This window comes from Dioscorea cayenensis, chromosome 9 (genome assembly GCF_009730915.1).
Source record: "Dioscorea cayenensis subsp. rotundata cultivar TDr96_F1 chromosome 9, TDr96_F1_v2_PseudoChromosome.rev07_lg8_w22 25.fasta, whole genome shotgun sequence".
In the NCBI taxonomy this organism is placed as follows: domain Eukaryota; kingdom Viridiplantae; phylum Streptophyta; class Magnoliopsida; order Dioscoreales; family Dioscoreaceae; genus Dioscorea; species Dioscorea cayenensis.
The window spans coordinates 30470228-30489502 of record NC_052479.1 but is presented as its reverse complement, the minus strand read 5'-3'; the positions used below and the strand labels follow the sequence as shown (position 1 = coordinate 30489502).

Genomic DNA, 19275 nt, shown 5'->3' with positions numbered 1-19275 from the left:
AGTGGTCGGACTCCCGGTGGACCAGATGTCGACACCTGAGGCCGATCGGACCATGAGTCCCTCCAGCTGACCGGGTCACTGGAGGTCGGCCGACCACCAATGGACCCGGTGGATGGATCAAAAAAGAGGGTAACTTTTTACAATGAAAAAAACTTTTTCTCTAGGTGGAATATTTTTTTTATGTCATAATACCTATATTATACCATAATGTTATACTCTATAATAAGTACCCAAACAACCAATAAGTGTTCTTTTGGCCCAAGCACTTAACTCCGCATATATATATATATATATATATAAAAAACTTTTTAAATTATAAATTTTAAAAAGAAGTAAAAATAACAAAAACTCACGATGAGTTATTAAGAAAACTCGCATAAAATTTAAAATCATTATATATATATATATATGAAGATCAAGAAAAGCGTAAAGAAAAAAATAAAAGAAACAAAGAAGAACATTTATAGAAAAAAATTTAAAAAAACTCACGTGATTATCTAACGATTAAAGAAAAACTCATTTAAATTATTAAAATGGTGATGAAATAATAAAAGGAAAGGAAAATTAGAAATAAGAACATATATTAAAAATAAGTGGAAATTGCCAAAAACACCCTGTAAGTTTGCAATATTGCCAAAAACACCCCGTTAGTTTTGCACTTCCCAAAAACCCCTTCCTTTTGAATACAATGATTTTTTAAACCCCCCAAATATCTAACATTGATTGATAGAGTTAATTTGGAATTTTTGACTGAAATTGTCCCTCATGGGAAGTTGTGCAAGTGTGACGAGGGTTTGACTATAATGCCCTTAGGGTGCACGAGTTTCTATTTAAAAACGAAGCTTCTATTTAAAAATATGAGGTATGAGGTTCGTTTAAAAAAATGAGTTTCTGCTTTAAAAAAATGAGTTTTCTATTTAAAAAAATGAGTTTTTGTTTAAAAATGAGTTTTCGTTTAAGAAAATGAGTTTTCATTTTAAGAAATGAGGTTTTCGTTAAAAACGAGAGTATCTGCTTTAAGAAATGAGTTTTCTGTTTAAGAAATGAGATTTTTTTGTTTAAAAAATGAGGTCTCTGTTTAAGAAATGAGTTTTTGTGCGTGTATTTATCACCCCCAAAAATCTCTTTATCAGTCAAATGCTGGGCCAGTGAGACAAAGCATGCGGCTCACAATCACAGTCACGTTGCATGAAAAATGGGAATCGAACCCTAGAATTTTGATCTCCACCTCGATCAAGATCTCGATCTTGCCAGAGAAAAAGGTGCAACCTTTCGATGTCTTCGCTCGACGACGAGGAGCATGCGGTCTTCCCCGAGGTCGACGACGAAGAAGATGAAAGAGATGAGGTCGACTGACGTGGGAAGGCGATGAAGACGAAGATGAAGACGGTGAGATCGAACCCTCACTCGGCCGCTTCCTCCCTCCGTTCCCTCGTCACCGACTTAGGCACCATGGATCCAAAACCCAGAATGATCCCTAACCCTAACCCTATTGCTATCCATGTTACGGTCTCCGCAGTCGAGAATGGTTCCGTTTCAAGTTCGATCCCGTCTTATCCGACGTCGCCACCGAAGGCCTCACCACTCCAACCTCCGAGGAACGTCGCCAACCGGATCGCCAACGCCGACAAAGATTTCTCCTTTAAGACCCCACACGAGCGAGCCACCTCGAGATCGCTTGCAGGATCCGGAGCATAGCACTCAAGCGTTCACAGAGATCGTGACGATGAGATACTCAATGTCCCTACTCAACTGAGGGTTTCTGCTTTAAAAAAATGAGGTCTCTGCTTTAAAAAAATAAGCTCTCTGCTTTAAGAAATGAGTTCTCTGCTTATATGCTTGTTTGTCTTTGTTTAACTATCGATGTTTCGCTTTAATATATTGCGTTTACGCTTTAAAAAGTACTTAAATATCGTTGTTTTTATTTAAATATGTACTGAGCTGCAACCTTTCGACGCCTTCGCTCGACGACGAGGAGCATGCGGTCTTCCCGAGGTCGACGACTGAAGAAGATGAAAAGAGATGAGGTCGACGATGTGGAAGACGAAGACGAAGACGGGCGAGATCGAACCCTCATCCGGCCGCTTCCTCCCTCCGCTCCCCGTCACCGACTTAGGGCACCATGGATCCAAACCTCTGAATGATCCCTAACCCTAACCCTATTGCTATCCATGTTGCGGGTCTCCGCAATCGAGAATGGTTCCGCTTCAAGTTCGACCGTCTTATCCGATGTCGCCACCGAAGACCTCACCACTCCGACCGCCGAGGAACGTCGCCAACCGGATCACCAAGCCGATAAAGATTTCTCCTTTAAGACCCCACACGAGCAGGGCACCTCGAGATCGCTCGCGGATCCGAGCTCAGCGACTCAGCCGCTCGCCGAGATCGCCGACGATGAGATACTCAATGTCCCTACTCAATGAGGTTTCTGCTTTAAAAAAATGAGGTCTATGTTTAAAAAAATAAGCTCTGCTTAAGAAATGAGTTCTCTGCTTTAAGAAATGAGTTATTTGTTGATATGCTTGTTTGTCTTTGTTTAACTATCGATGTTTCGCTTTAATATATTGCGCTTACGCTTTAAAAAAGTGCTTAAATATCGTTGTTTCTATTTAAATATGTACGAGTGACCAAGATTAATTGGTTTTTATATCCGGGGATTAATTTATCACGTAAATATTTGTTTTTCTCGTTTAAATATTAATGTTTTTAGTTTAAAAAAATGAGTTTTATGTTTAAAAAAATGAGGTTTCGCTTTAAGAAATGAGTTTTCTGCTTTAAGAAATGAGTTTTTTTGTTTAAGAAATGAACTCTCGCTTTAAGAAATAAGTTCTCTGCTTTAAAAATGAGCTCTCTGTTTAAGAAATGAGTACATGCAAAAAAAAAAATGCAAAAAGAATGAAAAAATGTATGCAAAAAGGTTTAAGGGCAATGATGGAATTTCATAATGCAGGGGGTAAAAAGGAAGTGAAACAATAAAGGAAGGGTTGTCTGAGGTATGCAAAACTCACGGGGGCTGTTTGGGAAGTTTTGAAATTATCGAGGGGTAAACAGTAATTTTCCCTAAAAATAATAATAATCATAATAATAATCTGAATTATAAATCTCATTGACGATGATTTCTTGAACACCAACCTTCAATCCTCTAACGAATTTGCAAATTTGGAAACGAGATTGGCAAATGTCTAGACCTCTCCATGGCTCAGTTAAAAATTCAAGTATAGGGATGGGTGAAGAGAGAGAGACCAAGAAAGAAATTTATAAACTTGGGAAGTGAAATTAAAAGAATAATTTTTAAGGTATGAGTAAATAAGCACATTTCATGCATATTATGTATAATTGATTCTTTATGGATGCATTGTTGGGGGTTTAGTGTTTATAAGAATTTATGGTTATGGTTTCAGAATTTTGATGCGGAATGATGGAGGAATGCCAACAAATTAGGCTTTTTTATTATTCATAATTTGCAGAATATTCCTTATATTAATCTAGTAAATGTTGATGTGTTTTATTGATTTATAGGAGTTTTATGTTTTAGTGGAGGGTAATTTGATACTACATTGCAAATGAGAAATTTGAGTACTTGAAACTTGATATACACTTTGTTAATGCAAGTGTTAATCCGGAGAAGAGTTTGGATTCTCCGTCCATGTTTTAAATATCATGACATTCTATTTGCAAATTAGAAACAGGACATTAGTTGATGAGTTTATACTTAATTGGCTGGTTGATTATTAGTTGGAATTCTGAAAAGAACTTTTAGAGTAATGTTCATTCAAGATACTTAGTCATGTATTTTCATTTTCTACAATGTATCTATTGAGTTTTTCTGGTTTATTTATTTATTTACATTTCTGATTTTACAGTCTAGAATCAGTGATATTTTTTAATATTGGTGAATGAGTAACATATTGAAGGTAATAGCATCAAATATCTTAATGATTAGGCATTCAATATGCCTAGAAATTGACACATTGTTGCATCATCGTAATATAACTTAAAATGTTTTAACATAAGTTATTTTCTAAAAATCAATAACATGAAAGAAATTTATTAAACTCAATACAGTTCAAGCAATCTAAGATGACAATATAGAGCTTACTTTGACTTAAGTTAGTAGTCAACCCCTCCACTTTGTTGTGATAAGGCTGCCTAATATGCCACTCACAAGCTCCCAATTCAACCTCAGGAACTTTGACAGAAACAGTATCAGCCTGGAAATATAGAAAAGGACAACAGATCAAATGGTATAATTCCATCATACAAAGGTTTTGTGAAACACGGAAGAAAAACATGGCCTCCAAAAAGGAGATTTTTTTTTATTATTTTTTTTATTTTTTTTTAATTACTAAAATGAGCTGCTAGGCCGCTAAAAAAAGGCAAGGCATGCATAAATCTGGGCAGAGCAAGTGGAGATGGGGCCTACATACACATGAACACTGGGATTACCCGCACACAACCACTACTTACACTCTAAAAATATGTTCTCACCCAAAATTTGAACTATCACTACTTCTGAAGGATTCTAGTAGAAACCCGGCTATCAATAAATTACTTGATCGTTGGTCTTGAAATGGAGAATATAATCTTAATCTTGAATTGTTAGCTTATTATCCAAAATGATTATGAAATTAGAAAGCTGAAAGCTTTAAGGAAATTTTATTAGTAAATTACAGTCTTAGCATAGTGTATTTTGCTGTTGAGAAAATTATAAGTTTTATATAATATTAAGAAAATTGATAATCATTACATAAACCTCTTTGGTGGTCCACTCGGTATGGTGGTTGAGGTGCTTCAACATTGATTATAAAAGTTAGTTTCATGGCTTATGCCATCACATTAATCTCAAGGTATGACACATGAGACCTTTTTTATTTTTTAAATAAAAAAATCTTCAATTTAAAAATTTAAATATAAAAAATATGGGGAAAAAATAAATCCCTTCTTTTAAATAAAATCAGAGGCTTGTTCACTTCATTTTAAAAATAAATACTACTAAAATAGTTTTGAGCTCATCATAAACTTCATAATTAACAAATCCCTACTCACAGTGGAAATGATGCATACATCTTCTTTTATTTTTAATGAAATTAGTAGTTTACCCAATAAAAAAGAAATGATGCATATATCTTCTTTTATTTTAATGAAATTAGTAGTTTACCCAATTTTTTTAAAAAAATATACTTATATGGTAATAAAAAAATAGAGATTATAAAAATAAATTAATAAAATTATCCTTAAAATAAACTAAATTAAATTCATGATCATCAATTGTTTCAAAATTTGAATTTGAATGGTCTTAATTCATTTAGGACTATTGTTAAATAAAAAAAAATCAATAATATATCAGATTTTATAAACATCTAAAATTTAACCATCTTATCCAATCAATCAAATGTTGATCTAGATAAACATACTTAAATTATATCTTATTTAATTTAAAAAAAAAATCCTATTAAAAATAATTTCGAGCTTATCAAAATTATACTTTACAAAATCCTAGTCAAAGTGGAAGTGAAATAATTCTATATATATACATATACGTACATACATGATGGTAATAGTAATAAATAGAGCATATCTATCCCTTTGCCTTCCTTCAATAGTAAAAAAACAAAGAGAATAGCTAAAAAGCATGGACATGTATAAAAATCAATAAATTTGTGGGTGAAATGGTCTCAGGGCTCCTCTTCATCTCTTGTATTGGCATCTTTGGTATCTCCTCATTTGTTGCTTTTGATATTTTTACCATCTTGGGAAAGGAGTTTTTTGATGCTCTTTCCAAGCTAGTTTGGGGCAGTGAAGAAGCAGCAGTTGATGAAATAACTGCTGCCATAAACAATAACAATAGCAACAGCATCATCAGAAGCATCATCAACAGCAGGAACAGAATGAAACTCAAGGAAATCATCTCAAATATTTACTGGTACCATAAGATTGCTGAAACTTTACAGGGCTTCATCATGGAAATACTACCTGTACAATACCATCCCAATTGGGAGGAGTACAATGAAGGTATACAAGAACATGATGGGAGAACAATAAGAAGAACACCATTTATCTTCAAATATATGCTGAACAATCCTTCGGAAACTGCTGCTGATTTTGCTGAGACTTTCACTCGCCGTGTTCTTTCTAATCTTGGCTTCCATTACTTGTCTTCCAATAATGATAATCTTAGTTATCATGGCGGATGTAATTACCGTGTTGAGTCTTTTGAGCACGTTTTGAGCAAGAGTTGTTTTGCTCGTGAACTTGTTAAGAGATATAACTGCATTGGTTTGGACAATGTTGGTGTTCCACCTCCAGTGACACGGTTCACTGACTTTGAAGAGAGAGTATTGAGAAGATTTTACTTTAAACCAGATGATGATGAGTGGGTAGAACCTATGAACGATTGGGGTAATTGGTATATCAAGACTATCCATGAAAGGATATTTCCATCACAAGATTATCAACTATTTGAAGCAACCGTCAAATACCTCTTTTTCTCCTTCTTACATGACATTGCCGCTCCCTTTAAAAGTTTGTTGGCTTTGCTTGGCATCAAAACTATTTCTTCTTAGATTTATGACAACTACAATGGTTAGTTGCAATACATATTTGGTGTCAACTCTATTCAAATTTTTGTTTTCATAAATATACTCTTTTATATAAATGTTATTATGATATTTTTTTTTAATGAAATGTGGACAAACTATAATATATTACAAGAATATGGATAAACTCCCTGACAAGAACATAAACATCTTAAGTTAACCAAATATGGACATGCCGTTACGTACTAGGGGCATGCACATGAATTACAATTTCAACATATATCTGCTTTTATTTTATCTGAATTAAATTTCAAATCAATTTTTTTTGAAAACATAAACACGTTAGGCGAAAAAAATTAAATATGAGCTTATGCCACAGTTAATATTTATATTTTAATTAAAAATATATTTATTTTTTTCCCCAATAAACTAAATTAAATTTGTTCATTTTAATCCCTTTGTTATATATTTGTATAAGAAAAAAAAAAAAGGGAAGAAAGAAACATCTTAATAATGAAATTCTAATGAGTTTTATTCCAGACCATTAAATTGCCTCGAGATAAGTTCAAAGTCGGTACAAAACATACCGAATTCCCATCGATCCGTTCATTTGCCTCGTGATTATAACTCATGTCAGATAATCATCGCACGAAGAATAGAGAAGAAGCTCCCCATTCGTAGATCTAAGGTCTCCTTCATGGCTTCTCCGATCTCCAAACCCTAGATCCGATCTCCGATCGAAACCCTAGCTCCCGATCTCCTCCCATGGCGTGCCTGGCTCTCGCCATCCAGCCCGCCAATGGCGCCAACATCCTCCTCCAGACCCGCGAGTGGTTCCCTCCCTCTCCCTCCTTCCGTCAGACCCGTCTCTCCTTCTCCTCCTCCGCCTCTGCTGAATCGAAGTCGGATGACCTCGATCCTGCCTCCGCTGCCCTCGGCGATGACCCCCTCGCTGCCTCTTCCGGCCAAGTCGTCGTCGGCGTTGAGTCTCGTTACCTCGTTGTCTACCGCCTCGTGAACTCCATGATCTACGTCCTCGGCGTCACCACTCCGGACAGATCAATGCTGAGTTCCAGGAATCATTGTTATCACGAGTAGGCCTCAAAGGTACCATCTTTTTGAGGACATTGCCTCCTAAGCAAGCTGCGGGGAAGGAGACAGAGTTTTCGTTCCGGTTGGAGAATACTTCTGGGATCCAGAGGGCTGTCATGCAAACCTCTTGTGTGATGAGTAGTCTAGAGAACGGCATTAGGACACCATCAAAGGAGGAGCCCATGCTGCTGCTGGTTGAAGCAACAATAGGTACTCTGACTGTACTCATCAAAAGCTATCACTATTAACAATCTAATCTTTTGTATTTGGGAAAATTTGTTGGCTTTCTCAGCATATGAAAATGCGAATAAGATAAAATCAGATCACATCAACTTGTGAAATCTTGATGAAGAGAAAAAAAAAAAAGAAGACATCAAACATCATCAGAAATCATTCAGAGCAGCTCACTTCATAATTGTTAATTTGTCAAACGTTAGATATCACATTCTCTTTTTTACATGTATACATACATACCTAGGAAAAAAATTTGAAACCCAGTGTATCTCCAAGGAATTTTATAATTGCATATATGTTAAAAACACATACATTTGCTGGGTTTATTTGAAATACTTGCTGCACCTATTGACATTGTGATTTATTATTATATAATATATATTTGGCATAAACTATATGCAAATTCTACTGATGCACCACTGGACTAGACTGGACGATATATATATATATATATATAAATCTTACTTATCCTGTGAACTTAAAGCTTTTGGACTAATTGAACTCAAATAATATATGATGTTCAGCATCTAGGCAGCTCATGCAGTTAAAGATGACTTCAGGATCATTTTCAATGCTTTGTACCCCTTGACATTTCTATTTTATCTAATGCATTACAACAACAAACACAGCATTTTATCCAGCAAAATGCATGCACACATAACATTCCTTCAAAATTAATTCTAAATCAGTTTACATACAAGTATCTACAATTCTCTCATAATATGATAATAAGCCATTTACATAACAATGTCGAATAATTGAGTCATTATCAGGTGTCTATAAATTTAAGAGCTATTTAAACAAATTTCAAACCACTGGGTCTCTATGGTTAGTTGGGCCACAATATATTGATCTTGTATTTCATCTTCATTCAATTTTATTTCATATTCACATAAAAATTGATGAAACTGAGCTAGCACAGGCAGTATATAGGAAAGTTGTAGAGCCAAAAAAACACTAAACAGGTTGGTTTATTCAAGGCTAATAGAGCAACTACAACGTGTGATCCTTTGAGTATTCTGTTGTTAGCTGCATTCTTATTTATTTACATGAATCAGAAGTTCATTTTACCACAAGTATGCCCTTCTCACTTCATGCGGCAGCTAACCTGCGTAAAAAAAAATATATTTTTTTTAATTATAAATTTTAAAAAAAATAAAAAAATTAACAAAACTCACAATGAGTTATCAAGAAAACTCGCATAAAATTTAAAATCTTTAAATAAATAAATATATATATATATATATATATATATTTATATATATGAAGATCAAGAAAATTCACATAAGATTTTGAAATCGTAAAGAAAATTAGAAATAGAAATGCAAAAATGTAAAGAAAATGACAAACATTACTCTAATGATCTAACGATTAAAAGAAAAAAATTCATAAAAATGATGATGAAATAATAAAAGGAAAGGAAAGATAGAAATAATAAGAACATAAATATTAAAAAATAAAAATAAAAAGTTAATAACCTGAATTATATATGATTTCTTGAACGACATCTCTCAATCCTCAAACGAATTTGCGAATTTGGAAACGAGATCGGCAAATGTCTTCACGGCTAATGCTATCCATCTGTCACCTTTGTAGGCTCGGTAGCCCCGTCGTGCTTGAAGAACCAAAGCTTCGATGAAATCGAAGACTTTGTCATACTTTTCCCGTCGGCCTATGATTGCACGTATCGAATTAAGATGTTGAAAAAAGAAGAGAAGAACCACGCTAAAGGCCGGCAACCATTTATACAAAACATCTTCTACCAGCCGGGATCCGGCGGCCACCAAAGGTAATGCGCCGGAGGGTGGTGGTGAAGGAGGTGGGGATGCGGACGCTGTGGTAGCGATGGAGGGTGAAAATGGAGGTGCGGAGCGAGGTGATGATTCGTCCGCTGCTGCCGGTGATGGTGAGGGTGGCCGATCGGCCTCGTCGGACGCTGAAGAAGGTATAGACCTCACCATGCCTCAGTTAAAGGTTCAAGAATACTAGAATAGGGATGGTGACAAGAAGAGAGAGAGAGAGAGATGGGAGACCAAGAAAGAAATTTTATATATATATATATATATATATATATAATTGATGGTTTATGGATGCATTGTTGGGGGTTTAGTGTTTATCAAGAACTTAATGCTATGGTTTCAGAATTTAAATGTGGAATGATGGAGGAATTAATATCAACAAATTAGGCTTTTTTTATGATTTATAATTTGTAGAATTTTCCTTATATTGATATAGCAAATGTGGATGTGTTTTTATTGATTTATGGGAGTTCTATGTTAATTAATTGATGTGTTAATTGATGTGGAATGATGCATCTGATGTTTCTTTTCATGATAGAAGAATTCCAATAGTTGTGAGTGGCATCACCGTTGATGACTTACCAATGATTACTGAATTAGAACTTGTTTCATTATTGTGTTTATTGAAGATTTTAAAGAGAATATGTTCTACATACAGCGAGGTGTATCTAGTTTTAACAGAAAAAAAAAAAATATGAATGTATTTTAAACCAAAAGTGTATGCCGAAAAGTTCACCGGATTTTTTATTTGTAGGGAATTGGAGCTCAACAAGCCTTCTCTACAGCCAATCTTGTGAAGCAATTGAACTTGAAGGTAACCATCACAAAACTGAAATTTTGCTTGTTTGTGTAGACAGAAATGATTCAGTCGTATGTATTTCTGCGAAATCATATCCATCATTCTATCCATAATGCAATTGCATGTTCAGTTTGTTCTTATTCATGCAATCCTTACCTATTACGTCGCAAAATGATATTCAGATATATTTGTGTTTCTCTTCATTCTCTAGTTATGATTTGACACCTTTACTGACATGGTATCAATCAGGTTGTTAGTCAGCTTATTCATGTCATCCTTACCTGTTTCTTCCAAATTTCTATATTTTGTTTCTTTTCTAGTGTATAGTAATGCATTTGCCTTGTTTCATTTTGTGGTCTTTAGTGATTGCTAATCCATAAGTACTTATTTTCGCATTCTATTACTCTTATAAGTTTAGTTGAACATTTATTTTATTTGCCCTACGTGAATGAATACTTCTCTGGCTAAAATGCCTCTGGAAATTTTCTTATCTAGGTTCTGGTTCATCACCTTTTCTAATGTGTATTATTATTAAACAACTTTAAGGCTGGGATTGCAGTAGTCCTTTTCATTGGATGCACTCGAATTGCTTCAGGGAAACCAAGCAAGAGCTCAATTTGCTTCACAGTCCCAAAATTCATCTGATTCAAAATTTTTGGAACAAGGTGGTTGCTACTTTGACAGGGAAAGGCATTCAAGTTGCTAGGTTATCACTGTTTCATCAAGGCAAGGCATGGAGAGACCTCATTGGTTCATGAAGAAGATCACTCAGGCGGGATTGCACCCCTGAGTTGTAGAGTCTTTGTGTTTATTTTTCCTTTTTTTTTGTTCGGAGCAATTTTTGTTGTCTTTTTTATTTTTGTGTTTGGTTTGAGTTTAGTTTATAAAACTGTTTTTAATAAATAGCTACGGTGTAGCTCCATTCCCCTACGTTTATGTTAGGTCTGAAATGGTTCATAAATCATAATGCGGTTGTTGTTTTAAGACAGATGGATGGCCTAGACATGCAAGCCTCAATATCATCATATGATGGTTTAAAACTTTATTGTACAATCTAAGGCACAGATACTTAGTCTAGAACATCTATGAAAAAATTGAAGCTCAAGGGATTTAGATAATTTAAGCAACAGTGGCCAGCCAGTGGACATTATTTTGTATAATAAAGTGATAGATGGATGTTTGAAATCTGGTGATGTTGTTCATGAGGCAAGTGGGTTATATGAACAATTAATCACAAACTTTAGGACTTGTGAGCTTCTTGGATTGGTTCTAAGGATGGCATGGCCACCCGCCCCGCTCACCATATATTTTTGTCCTGCCCCGCCTCACTTTGCACCTAACTACTTAATACTATAACCACTTCGTCTGTTTTTACAAGAGTGGAAATAAATATTAACTTTTTGGTGCTTCAGTTTAGTTTTTAATCAAGGAATTATTTTTATAAAACCCTTTATAATATATACTATTGTTAATAAGTCAAAGGTATAGCAATATTAGCAAATTATATTTTTAAAGTAATGTATTTTTTTAATTAAATCATTAACACATAAGTTTAATTAAAATACATAACTATCATAATTAAGTGAATATAATCTTATTTTTTTAAATTTATAAAATAAAAGATTTTAAAATTATATATATATATTAATATATAGGGGTATACATGTAAATTTTTAATGGACGCCTCATTATCTGATTTTCAACTAAAAGAAATCGTTACGTCACGTTCAAGATAGATCAGATCAAAAATCACGGGTCGATTTTTGCCATCCCTAATTGGTTCCCACTGCAGTGACTTGCACTGCACATTAATGGATGCGTTTTGTAGAGTAGTGGAAAATGTTGATGCTACACTAAAATTTTTTGATGAAATGGTCTGTAAAGCAATTAGGCCTAATGTTGTCACCTACAATGTGGTTGTGAAAGGGCTCTGTTATCAAGGGAAGTTAGAAAGAGCCATAGGCATACTAGTGCGTATGAGCTCAAATATTTTAATACCATCATACAAGGGTTTTGTGAAACATGGAAGAAAAAAAATGGCCTTTACATTTTTGCTTGAAATGGGGAAGTTAATCTTAATCTTGAATTGTTAGCTTATTATCCAAAATGATTATGAAATTAGAAAGCTGAAAGCTTTAAGGAAATTTTATTAGTAAATTACAGTCTTAGCATAGTGTATTTTGCTGTTGAGAAAATTATAAGTTTTATATAATATTAAGAAAATTGATAATCATTACATAAACCTCTTTGGTGGTCCACTCGGTATGGTGGTTGAGGTGCTTCAACATTGATTATAAAAGTTAGTTTCATGGCTTATGCCATCACATTAATCTCAAGGTATGACACATGAGACCTTTTTTATTTTTTAAATAAAAAAATCTTCAATTTAAAAATTTAAATATAAAAAATATGGGGAAAAAATAAATCCCTTCTTTTAAATAAAATCATGGTTTATTCACTTTATTTCAAAAATAAATACTACTAAAATAGTTTTGAGCTCATCATAAACTTCATAATTAACAAATCCTACTCACAGTGGAAATGATGCATACATCTTCTTTTATTTTAATGAAATTAGTAGTTTACCCAATTTTTTTTAAAAGAAATGATGCATATATCTTCTTTTATTTTAATGAAATTAGTAGTTTACCCAATTTTTTTAAAAAAATATACTTATATGGTAATAAAAAAATAGAGATTATAAAAATAAATTAATAAAATTATCCTTAAAATAAACTAAATTAAATTCATGATCATCAATTGTTTCAAAATTTGAATTTGAATGGTCTTAATTCATTTAGGACTATTGTTAAATAAAAAAAAATCAATAATATATCAGATTTTATAAACATCTAAAAATTTAACCATCTTATCCAATCAATCAAATGTTGATCTAGATAAACATACTTAAATTATATCTTATTTTAATTTATCCTATTAAAAATAATTTCGAGCTTATCAAAATTATACTTTACAAAATCCTAGTCAAAGTAGAAGTGAAATAATTCTATATATATACATATACGTACATACATGATGGTAATAGTAATAAATAGAGCATATCTATCCCTTTGCCTTCCTTCAATAGTAAAAAACAAAGAGAATAGCTAAAAGCATGGACATGTATAAAATCAATAAATTTGTGGGTGAAATGGTCTCAGGGCTCCTCTTCATCTCTTGTATTGGCATCTTTGGTATCTCCTCATTTGTTGCTTTTGATATTTTTACCATCTTGGGAAAGGAGTTTTTTGATGCTCTTTCCAAGCTAGTTTGGGGCAGTGAAGAAGCAGCAGTTGATGAAATAACTGCTGCCATAAACAATAACAATAGCAACAGCATCATTAGAAGCATCATCAACAGCAGGAACAGAATGAAACTCAAGGAAATCATCTCAAATATTTACTGGTACCATAAGATTGCTGAAACTTTACAGGGCTTCATCATGGAAATACTACCTGTACAATACCATCCCAATTGGGAGGAGTACAATGAAGGTATACAAGAACATGATGGGAGAACAATAAGAAAGAACACCATTTGTCTTCAAATATATGCTGAACAATCCTTCGGAAACTGCTGCTGATTTTGCTGAGACTTTCACTCGCCGTGTTCTTTCTAATCTTGGCTTCCATTACTTGTCTTCCAATAATGATAATCTTAGTTATCATGGCGGATGTAATTACCGTGTTGAGTCTTTTGAGCACGTTTTGAGCAAGAGTTGTTTTGCTCGTGAACTTGTTAAGAGATATAACTGCATTGGTTTGGACAATGTTGGTGTTCCACCTCCAGTGACACGGTTCACTGACTTTGAAGAGAGAGTATTGAGAAGATTTTACTTTAAACCAGATGATGATGAGTGGGTAGAACCTATGAACGATTGGGGTAATTGGTATATCAAGACTATCCATGAAAGGATATTTCCATCACAAGATTATCAACTATTTGAAGCAACCAGTCAAATACTCTCTTTTCTCCTTCTTACATGACATTGCCGCTCCCTTTTAAAAGTTTGTTGGACTTTGCTTGGCATCAAAAACTATTTCTTCTTAGATTTATGACAATTACTAATGGTTAGTTACAATACATATTTGAGTGTCAACTCTATTCAAATTTTTTTGTTTTCGTAAATATACTCTTTTTATATAAATGTTATTATGATATAAATGAAATGTGGACAAACTATAATATATTATGAGAATATGGATAAACTCCTGACGAGAACATAAACATCCTAAGTTAACCAAATATGGACATGCCGTTACGTCTTTAAGGCGTGCACATGAATTACTAATTTCAGCATATATCCGCTCTTATTTTATCTCGAATTAAATTTCAAATCAATGAAAACATAAAACACGTTAGGCGAAAAAAATTAAATATGAGCTTATGCCACAGTTAATATTTATATTTTAATTAAAAATATATTTATTTTTCCCCCAATAAACTAAATTAAATTTGTTCATTTTAATCCCTTTGTTATATATTTGTATAAGAGGGGAAGAAAAGAAACATCTTAATAATGAAATTCTAATGAGTTTTATTCCAGACCATTAAATTGCCTCGAGATAAGTTCAAAGTCGGTACAAAAACATACCGAATTCCCATCGATCCGTTCATTTGCCTCGTGATTATAACTCATGTGAGATAATTATCGCCCGAGAATAGAGAAGAAGCTGAAGCTCCCCATTCGTAGATCTAGTAAGGTCTCCTTCATGGCTTCTCCGATCTCCAAACCCTAGATCCGATCTCCGATCGAAACCCTAGCTCCCGATCTCCTCCCATGGCGTGCCTGGCTCTCGCCATCCAGCCCGCCAATGGCGCCAACATCCTCCTCCAGACCCGCGAGTGGTTCCCTCCCGCCCGCGCCCTTGCCGCCCTCTCCTCCTTCCGTCAGACCCGCCTTTCCTTCTCCTCCTCCTCCTCCTCCTCCTCCTCCTCCGCCGCTGCTGGGTCGAAGTCGGACGACCTCGATCCTGCCTCCGCTGCCCTCGGCGATGACCCCCTTGCTGCCTCGTCCGGTCAAGTCGTCGTCGGCGTTGAATCTCGTTATCTCGTTGTCTACCGCCTCGTGAACTCCATCTACGTCCTCGGCGTCACCACTCCGGACACTCCCGACGTCTTCTCTTGCGTTGATGCGGTTAATCAGTCCGTCGCCGTCGTCGTCGCCGCCTGCCGTGGCGTCGACGCCACTGCTGAAAAGCTCCATCGGAAGTACCCCGAGGTCTACATGGCCCTTGACATTGTCCTCCGTGGCGTTGGCGCTGCCCGCCTCGCCGCCATCCTCTCGTCCATGCACTCCGATAACATCGCCAAGCTCGTCTCGTCGGCTATTGATACTGAAGCTCGCGTCCGCGGTGCCGATCCCTGGGCTGGACCTCATGAGGCTCTGTCACTTGAGCGCCGTGCAGCCCTCCAGACTTTCTCCTCTGTCTTCTTTGAGCTCCCGGCTGAAACCCTCGCTGCTGGCGATGAGGCCGCCGCTGCATCTCTTCCCCCCGCTGCGCCACCCACTGATGATCCTTCAAAGCCCTCAGAGGAAACTCCAGAAGATCAACAACCGAAAGATCCCTTCGCTGCAAGTGAAAAGATCAACAAACCCGAAGAAGCCCTCGTTGGAGCTTTCAAGAAGAGCAAGGATGGCGTTTCTCTCGTCTCTGATCCATCGGCAGCACTTGCTGGCCTAGAGGTCAGTTCTCTTCCTCCACCTGCTGCCACGAAACCTACTTTCATTGGAGTTGAAGGTTTTGAAGGGGAGTATGGTGGGATTGAATTTGGCAACGAGGAGGCCTCCCTCTCTGAAGCTTTTGAAGGATTTGACAACGCCTTTGGTGGTGGTCTCGATGCCTCAGAGTTCGTCAACACCACAAAGAAGGCACCCAAGGGGCCAGGGCTTGGTGGTCTCGAGCTCCTTGCTACCAGCCCGAGTCCCGCCACTGCCTCCAAAGGAGATGAGAAAACGCCTCTGGAGAACCTATTGGTGAGCAAGACACAAGCAATGACTGGTCCTGAGTTGTACATTGCTGAAGAGATCAATGCTGAGTTCCAGGAATCATTGTTATCACGAGTAGGCCTCAAAGGTACCATCTTTTTGAGGACATTGCCTCCTAAGCAAGCTGCAGGGAAGGAGACAGAGTTTTCGTTCCGGTTGGAGAATACTTCTGGGATCCAGAGGGCTGTCATGCAAACCTCTTGTGTTAGTAGTCTAGAGAACGGCATGTTCCACGTTAGGACACCATCAAAGGAGGAGCCCATTCCGATCATGAAGTATAGTTTGCAACCTAGATTCACTCCACTGCCCCTGCGGCTTCGGCTTATTAAGCGGCACATCGGGACTTTGCTTTCCGTGATGATTCAGTATGCATCCAATCCAGCATTGCTGATGCCACTGAACAATGTGACTTTCATTCTTAAGCTGCCTGTTGATCCAACACTGTTAAAGGTCACACCAAAAGCTGTACTTAATCGGGCAACGAGGGAGCTAAGATGGCATGTCCCTGATGTGCCTTTGAAGGGCCTTGCAGGCAAGCTTCGAGCAAGAATGCCCGTTGATCAGGATTCAGAAGAGGGAGGTGAATTGGAAGTTATTGGGATGGTGAAGTTCTCAGCACAGAGTTCTACCACATTATCTGGGATATGCTTGCGGCCTGTTTCAGAAGGTATTGCACAGTTTAATGAGGTCAGCCATAGGTATGAGAGCGGGAGTTATACATGTATTTGATTGGTTTACTGATTTTTATGTGTGCATGCTTTAAAAATGAGTTTTTTTTTACCACTGTCATAATTCAGATTGGATTTGATAAAAGCTTACATGAATGTTTCTTTTGATGCTACTCATTGTTGCTGCATGCTGCTGTTGATTTCAGCTGATGTGGATTATTTTTTATTTTGTATTTTGAGCATTTGATTTGTGGAATAGAGTTAATACTTGATATTTTCCTGCCACAAGGACTTGTTTTTTCTGTTTTTCCAAACTATAAGACGTTGGTATTGTTATGAAGATTCAGATGCAGCTGACATTTGTGTGTGTTTCTTTGCATGTATGAGGGTGATCTCTTCCTTTATGGAATGTAGATCATGTTATTGGTTTGATACTCATATTGCTTTGTTGATCTAGCAATTTAGTTTAGGCAACCTAAACATGGTTGATAGCCATAAATGTTTGTAATTAGATTTTTAAATTTTGCAGCTGACTAATGGTGATATCAGTTGATGAATGACGGCCATATATGAACATATGAACTTTACACATAATAGAACACTTGTTAATGTTTGTTGGTTTCCTGTCATTGCTTTATACAGTTCCCATTTCACATTCATTTCAATTCTACACCATAAAATGCCAAGTATGTGACATCTTTAGCATCACAGTATTGTGTATCTTCTAAAAAAAGATGAATTATGATGAAATTGCCCCCTCCAAAATTGAGTTGAATTTTATTGGCCATTCTAGGTTTTAAAGTTCTCTTCTCCTATTGATTGAGACATTGAAACCTTGGATTTGAATTTGTGAGGCCTTGTATGATTATTGACTTTTATCTTTGTACATAATCACACTACTCTAAGGTGACCTCCAGTGAATCTGTGAATCTGAATTAGCCCTTGTTTGTATACAAAGCGAAAGAAACAAGCATGGATGAGGAAGGATTATAAAGCATGTCTGTCAATCTGAATTTGAGACTGAGAAGTTTACTCCTAGTTCTAGTTTTTCCATGTTTAACAGAAAAATTCCACTGTGTTCTCATTGACCTCAGCATCCATTTTTGTTCTTTTGAGGTCCTCATTAATGTTGATTAGTCTAACTATGAGACTCAATTTGCTTAATAGTTTTTCATGCTAAATGCCTTCTGCCTTGCTGTTGTAACTTTCACATGATGATAATCCATCCTATTGAATAAATCTCACTTAGTTCTCAAGCTAACCAATCTTAACTTTTGTGTATCTGCTTCTGTAACAGGTAAAAGCATCAATGAGTCACAACATATTAAGATGAACTTGCAAAAATGTCTTTGATCATAATTGTGAAATAATCTCAACCCTGATTTGTCTGCCTTTTTATTTATTTATTTATTTTTATGAACATTACAAGCGCAAATAATTACGGACATGCACACAACCGAGAAGAATACAACCGGAAATTCAACATTTATGCATGCACAACCGAGAATTGAACATCTAATGCGTAAGAACCCTGTATTCAATTTTGGTAATTTTCTGTTTCGGCACCCATGTAAAAACAGTGTTTACAACTATAAAATCAACTAAAAAAAATTATAAAAGTATTAAATTGCCCATTTGTTTTGCCAACTAGTAATTTACCTGGGGGTATACAAGTAATTTTAGCCTTGGAGCTGTAATTGAATAATGCATGGGCACGTACGACAACTATATTCCCAAAATACCCATCTATTCTCAAAATACCCACCAATTTTCAAGCCCTTTCTGGGAAGGAAAAGAAAACTCACGAGCCGAGCTCCACAGCCTTGCAGCTCAGAGACTGCAACAGCTTCCACGCCCCCGGCGCCGGCGGAGAAGCCGGCTCAGAGCCACGCCGCCGCAGCCGGCTCCGTATCTCTCTCATCTCCATCTTAGCCGGCGCCGAGCCTGGAGCAAACGCCAGCATGCTCCAACTCGGCTGCATCTTCGCCGTCGCCGGCGACGGCACTGGACTCATCTTCCTAAGCTTCTCATAACCGGCGGTGGACTTACCGTCGTGGATCCGGTTCATGTGTTGCTTTACACGCCGTGGAGTTTGGATCGGACGTAAAGGAAGCACCTTTTTGGCGAGGAAAACCTCATCGGCGTCGATGGAACGGTG

At 36.3% G+C, this 19275-nt stretch overlaps 2 protein-coding genes across 6 annotated transcripts; both read left to right on the top strand.

The window, feature by feature from the left end:
- The first annotated feature begins 7189 nt into the window (after positions 1-7189).
- Positions 7190-17290, top strand: LOC120268936. Of its 3 annotated transcripts, none has more exons than XM_039276207.1 (2): positions 7190-7360; positions 15300-17290. In XM_039276207.1, exons 1-2 carry the CDS (start codon positions 7302-7304, stop codon positions 17176-17178), a joined length of 1938 nt encoding a protein of 645 aa, XP_039132141.1. In that variant the 5' UTR covers positions 7190-7301; the 3' UTR covers positions 17179-17290. The 3 variants fall into 3 exon arrangements, with proteins under 3 accessions (XP_039132141.1, XP_039132140.1, XP_039132139.1); XM_039276206.1 differs by having other exon boundaries at positions 7190-7369; positions 15309-17290; XM_039276205.1 differs by lacking the exon at positions 7190-7360 and having other exon boundaries at positions 15125-17290.
- On the top strand, positions 7368-11316 carry LOC120268948. 3 transcript variants are annotated; one of them, XM_039276221.1, is made up of 4 exons: positions 7368-7838; positions 9459-9807; positions 10416-10475; positions 11056-11316. In XM_039276221.1, the coding sequence occupies exons 2-4, from the start codon at positions 9721-9723 to the stop codon at positions 11164-11166; spliced, it is 258 nt and encodes an 85-aa protein (XP_039132155.1). In that variant the 5' UTR covers positions 7368-7838; positions 9459-9720; the 3' UTR covers positions 11167-11316. The 3 variants fall into 3 exon arrangements, with proteins under 3 accessions (XP_039132155.1, XP_039132156.1, XP_039132154.1); XM_039276222.1 differs by having other exon boundaries at positions 11020-11315; XM_039276220.1 differs by having other exon boundaries at positions 11007-11315.
- Positions 17291-19275: the final 1985 nt, after the last annotated feature.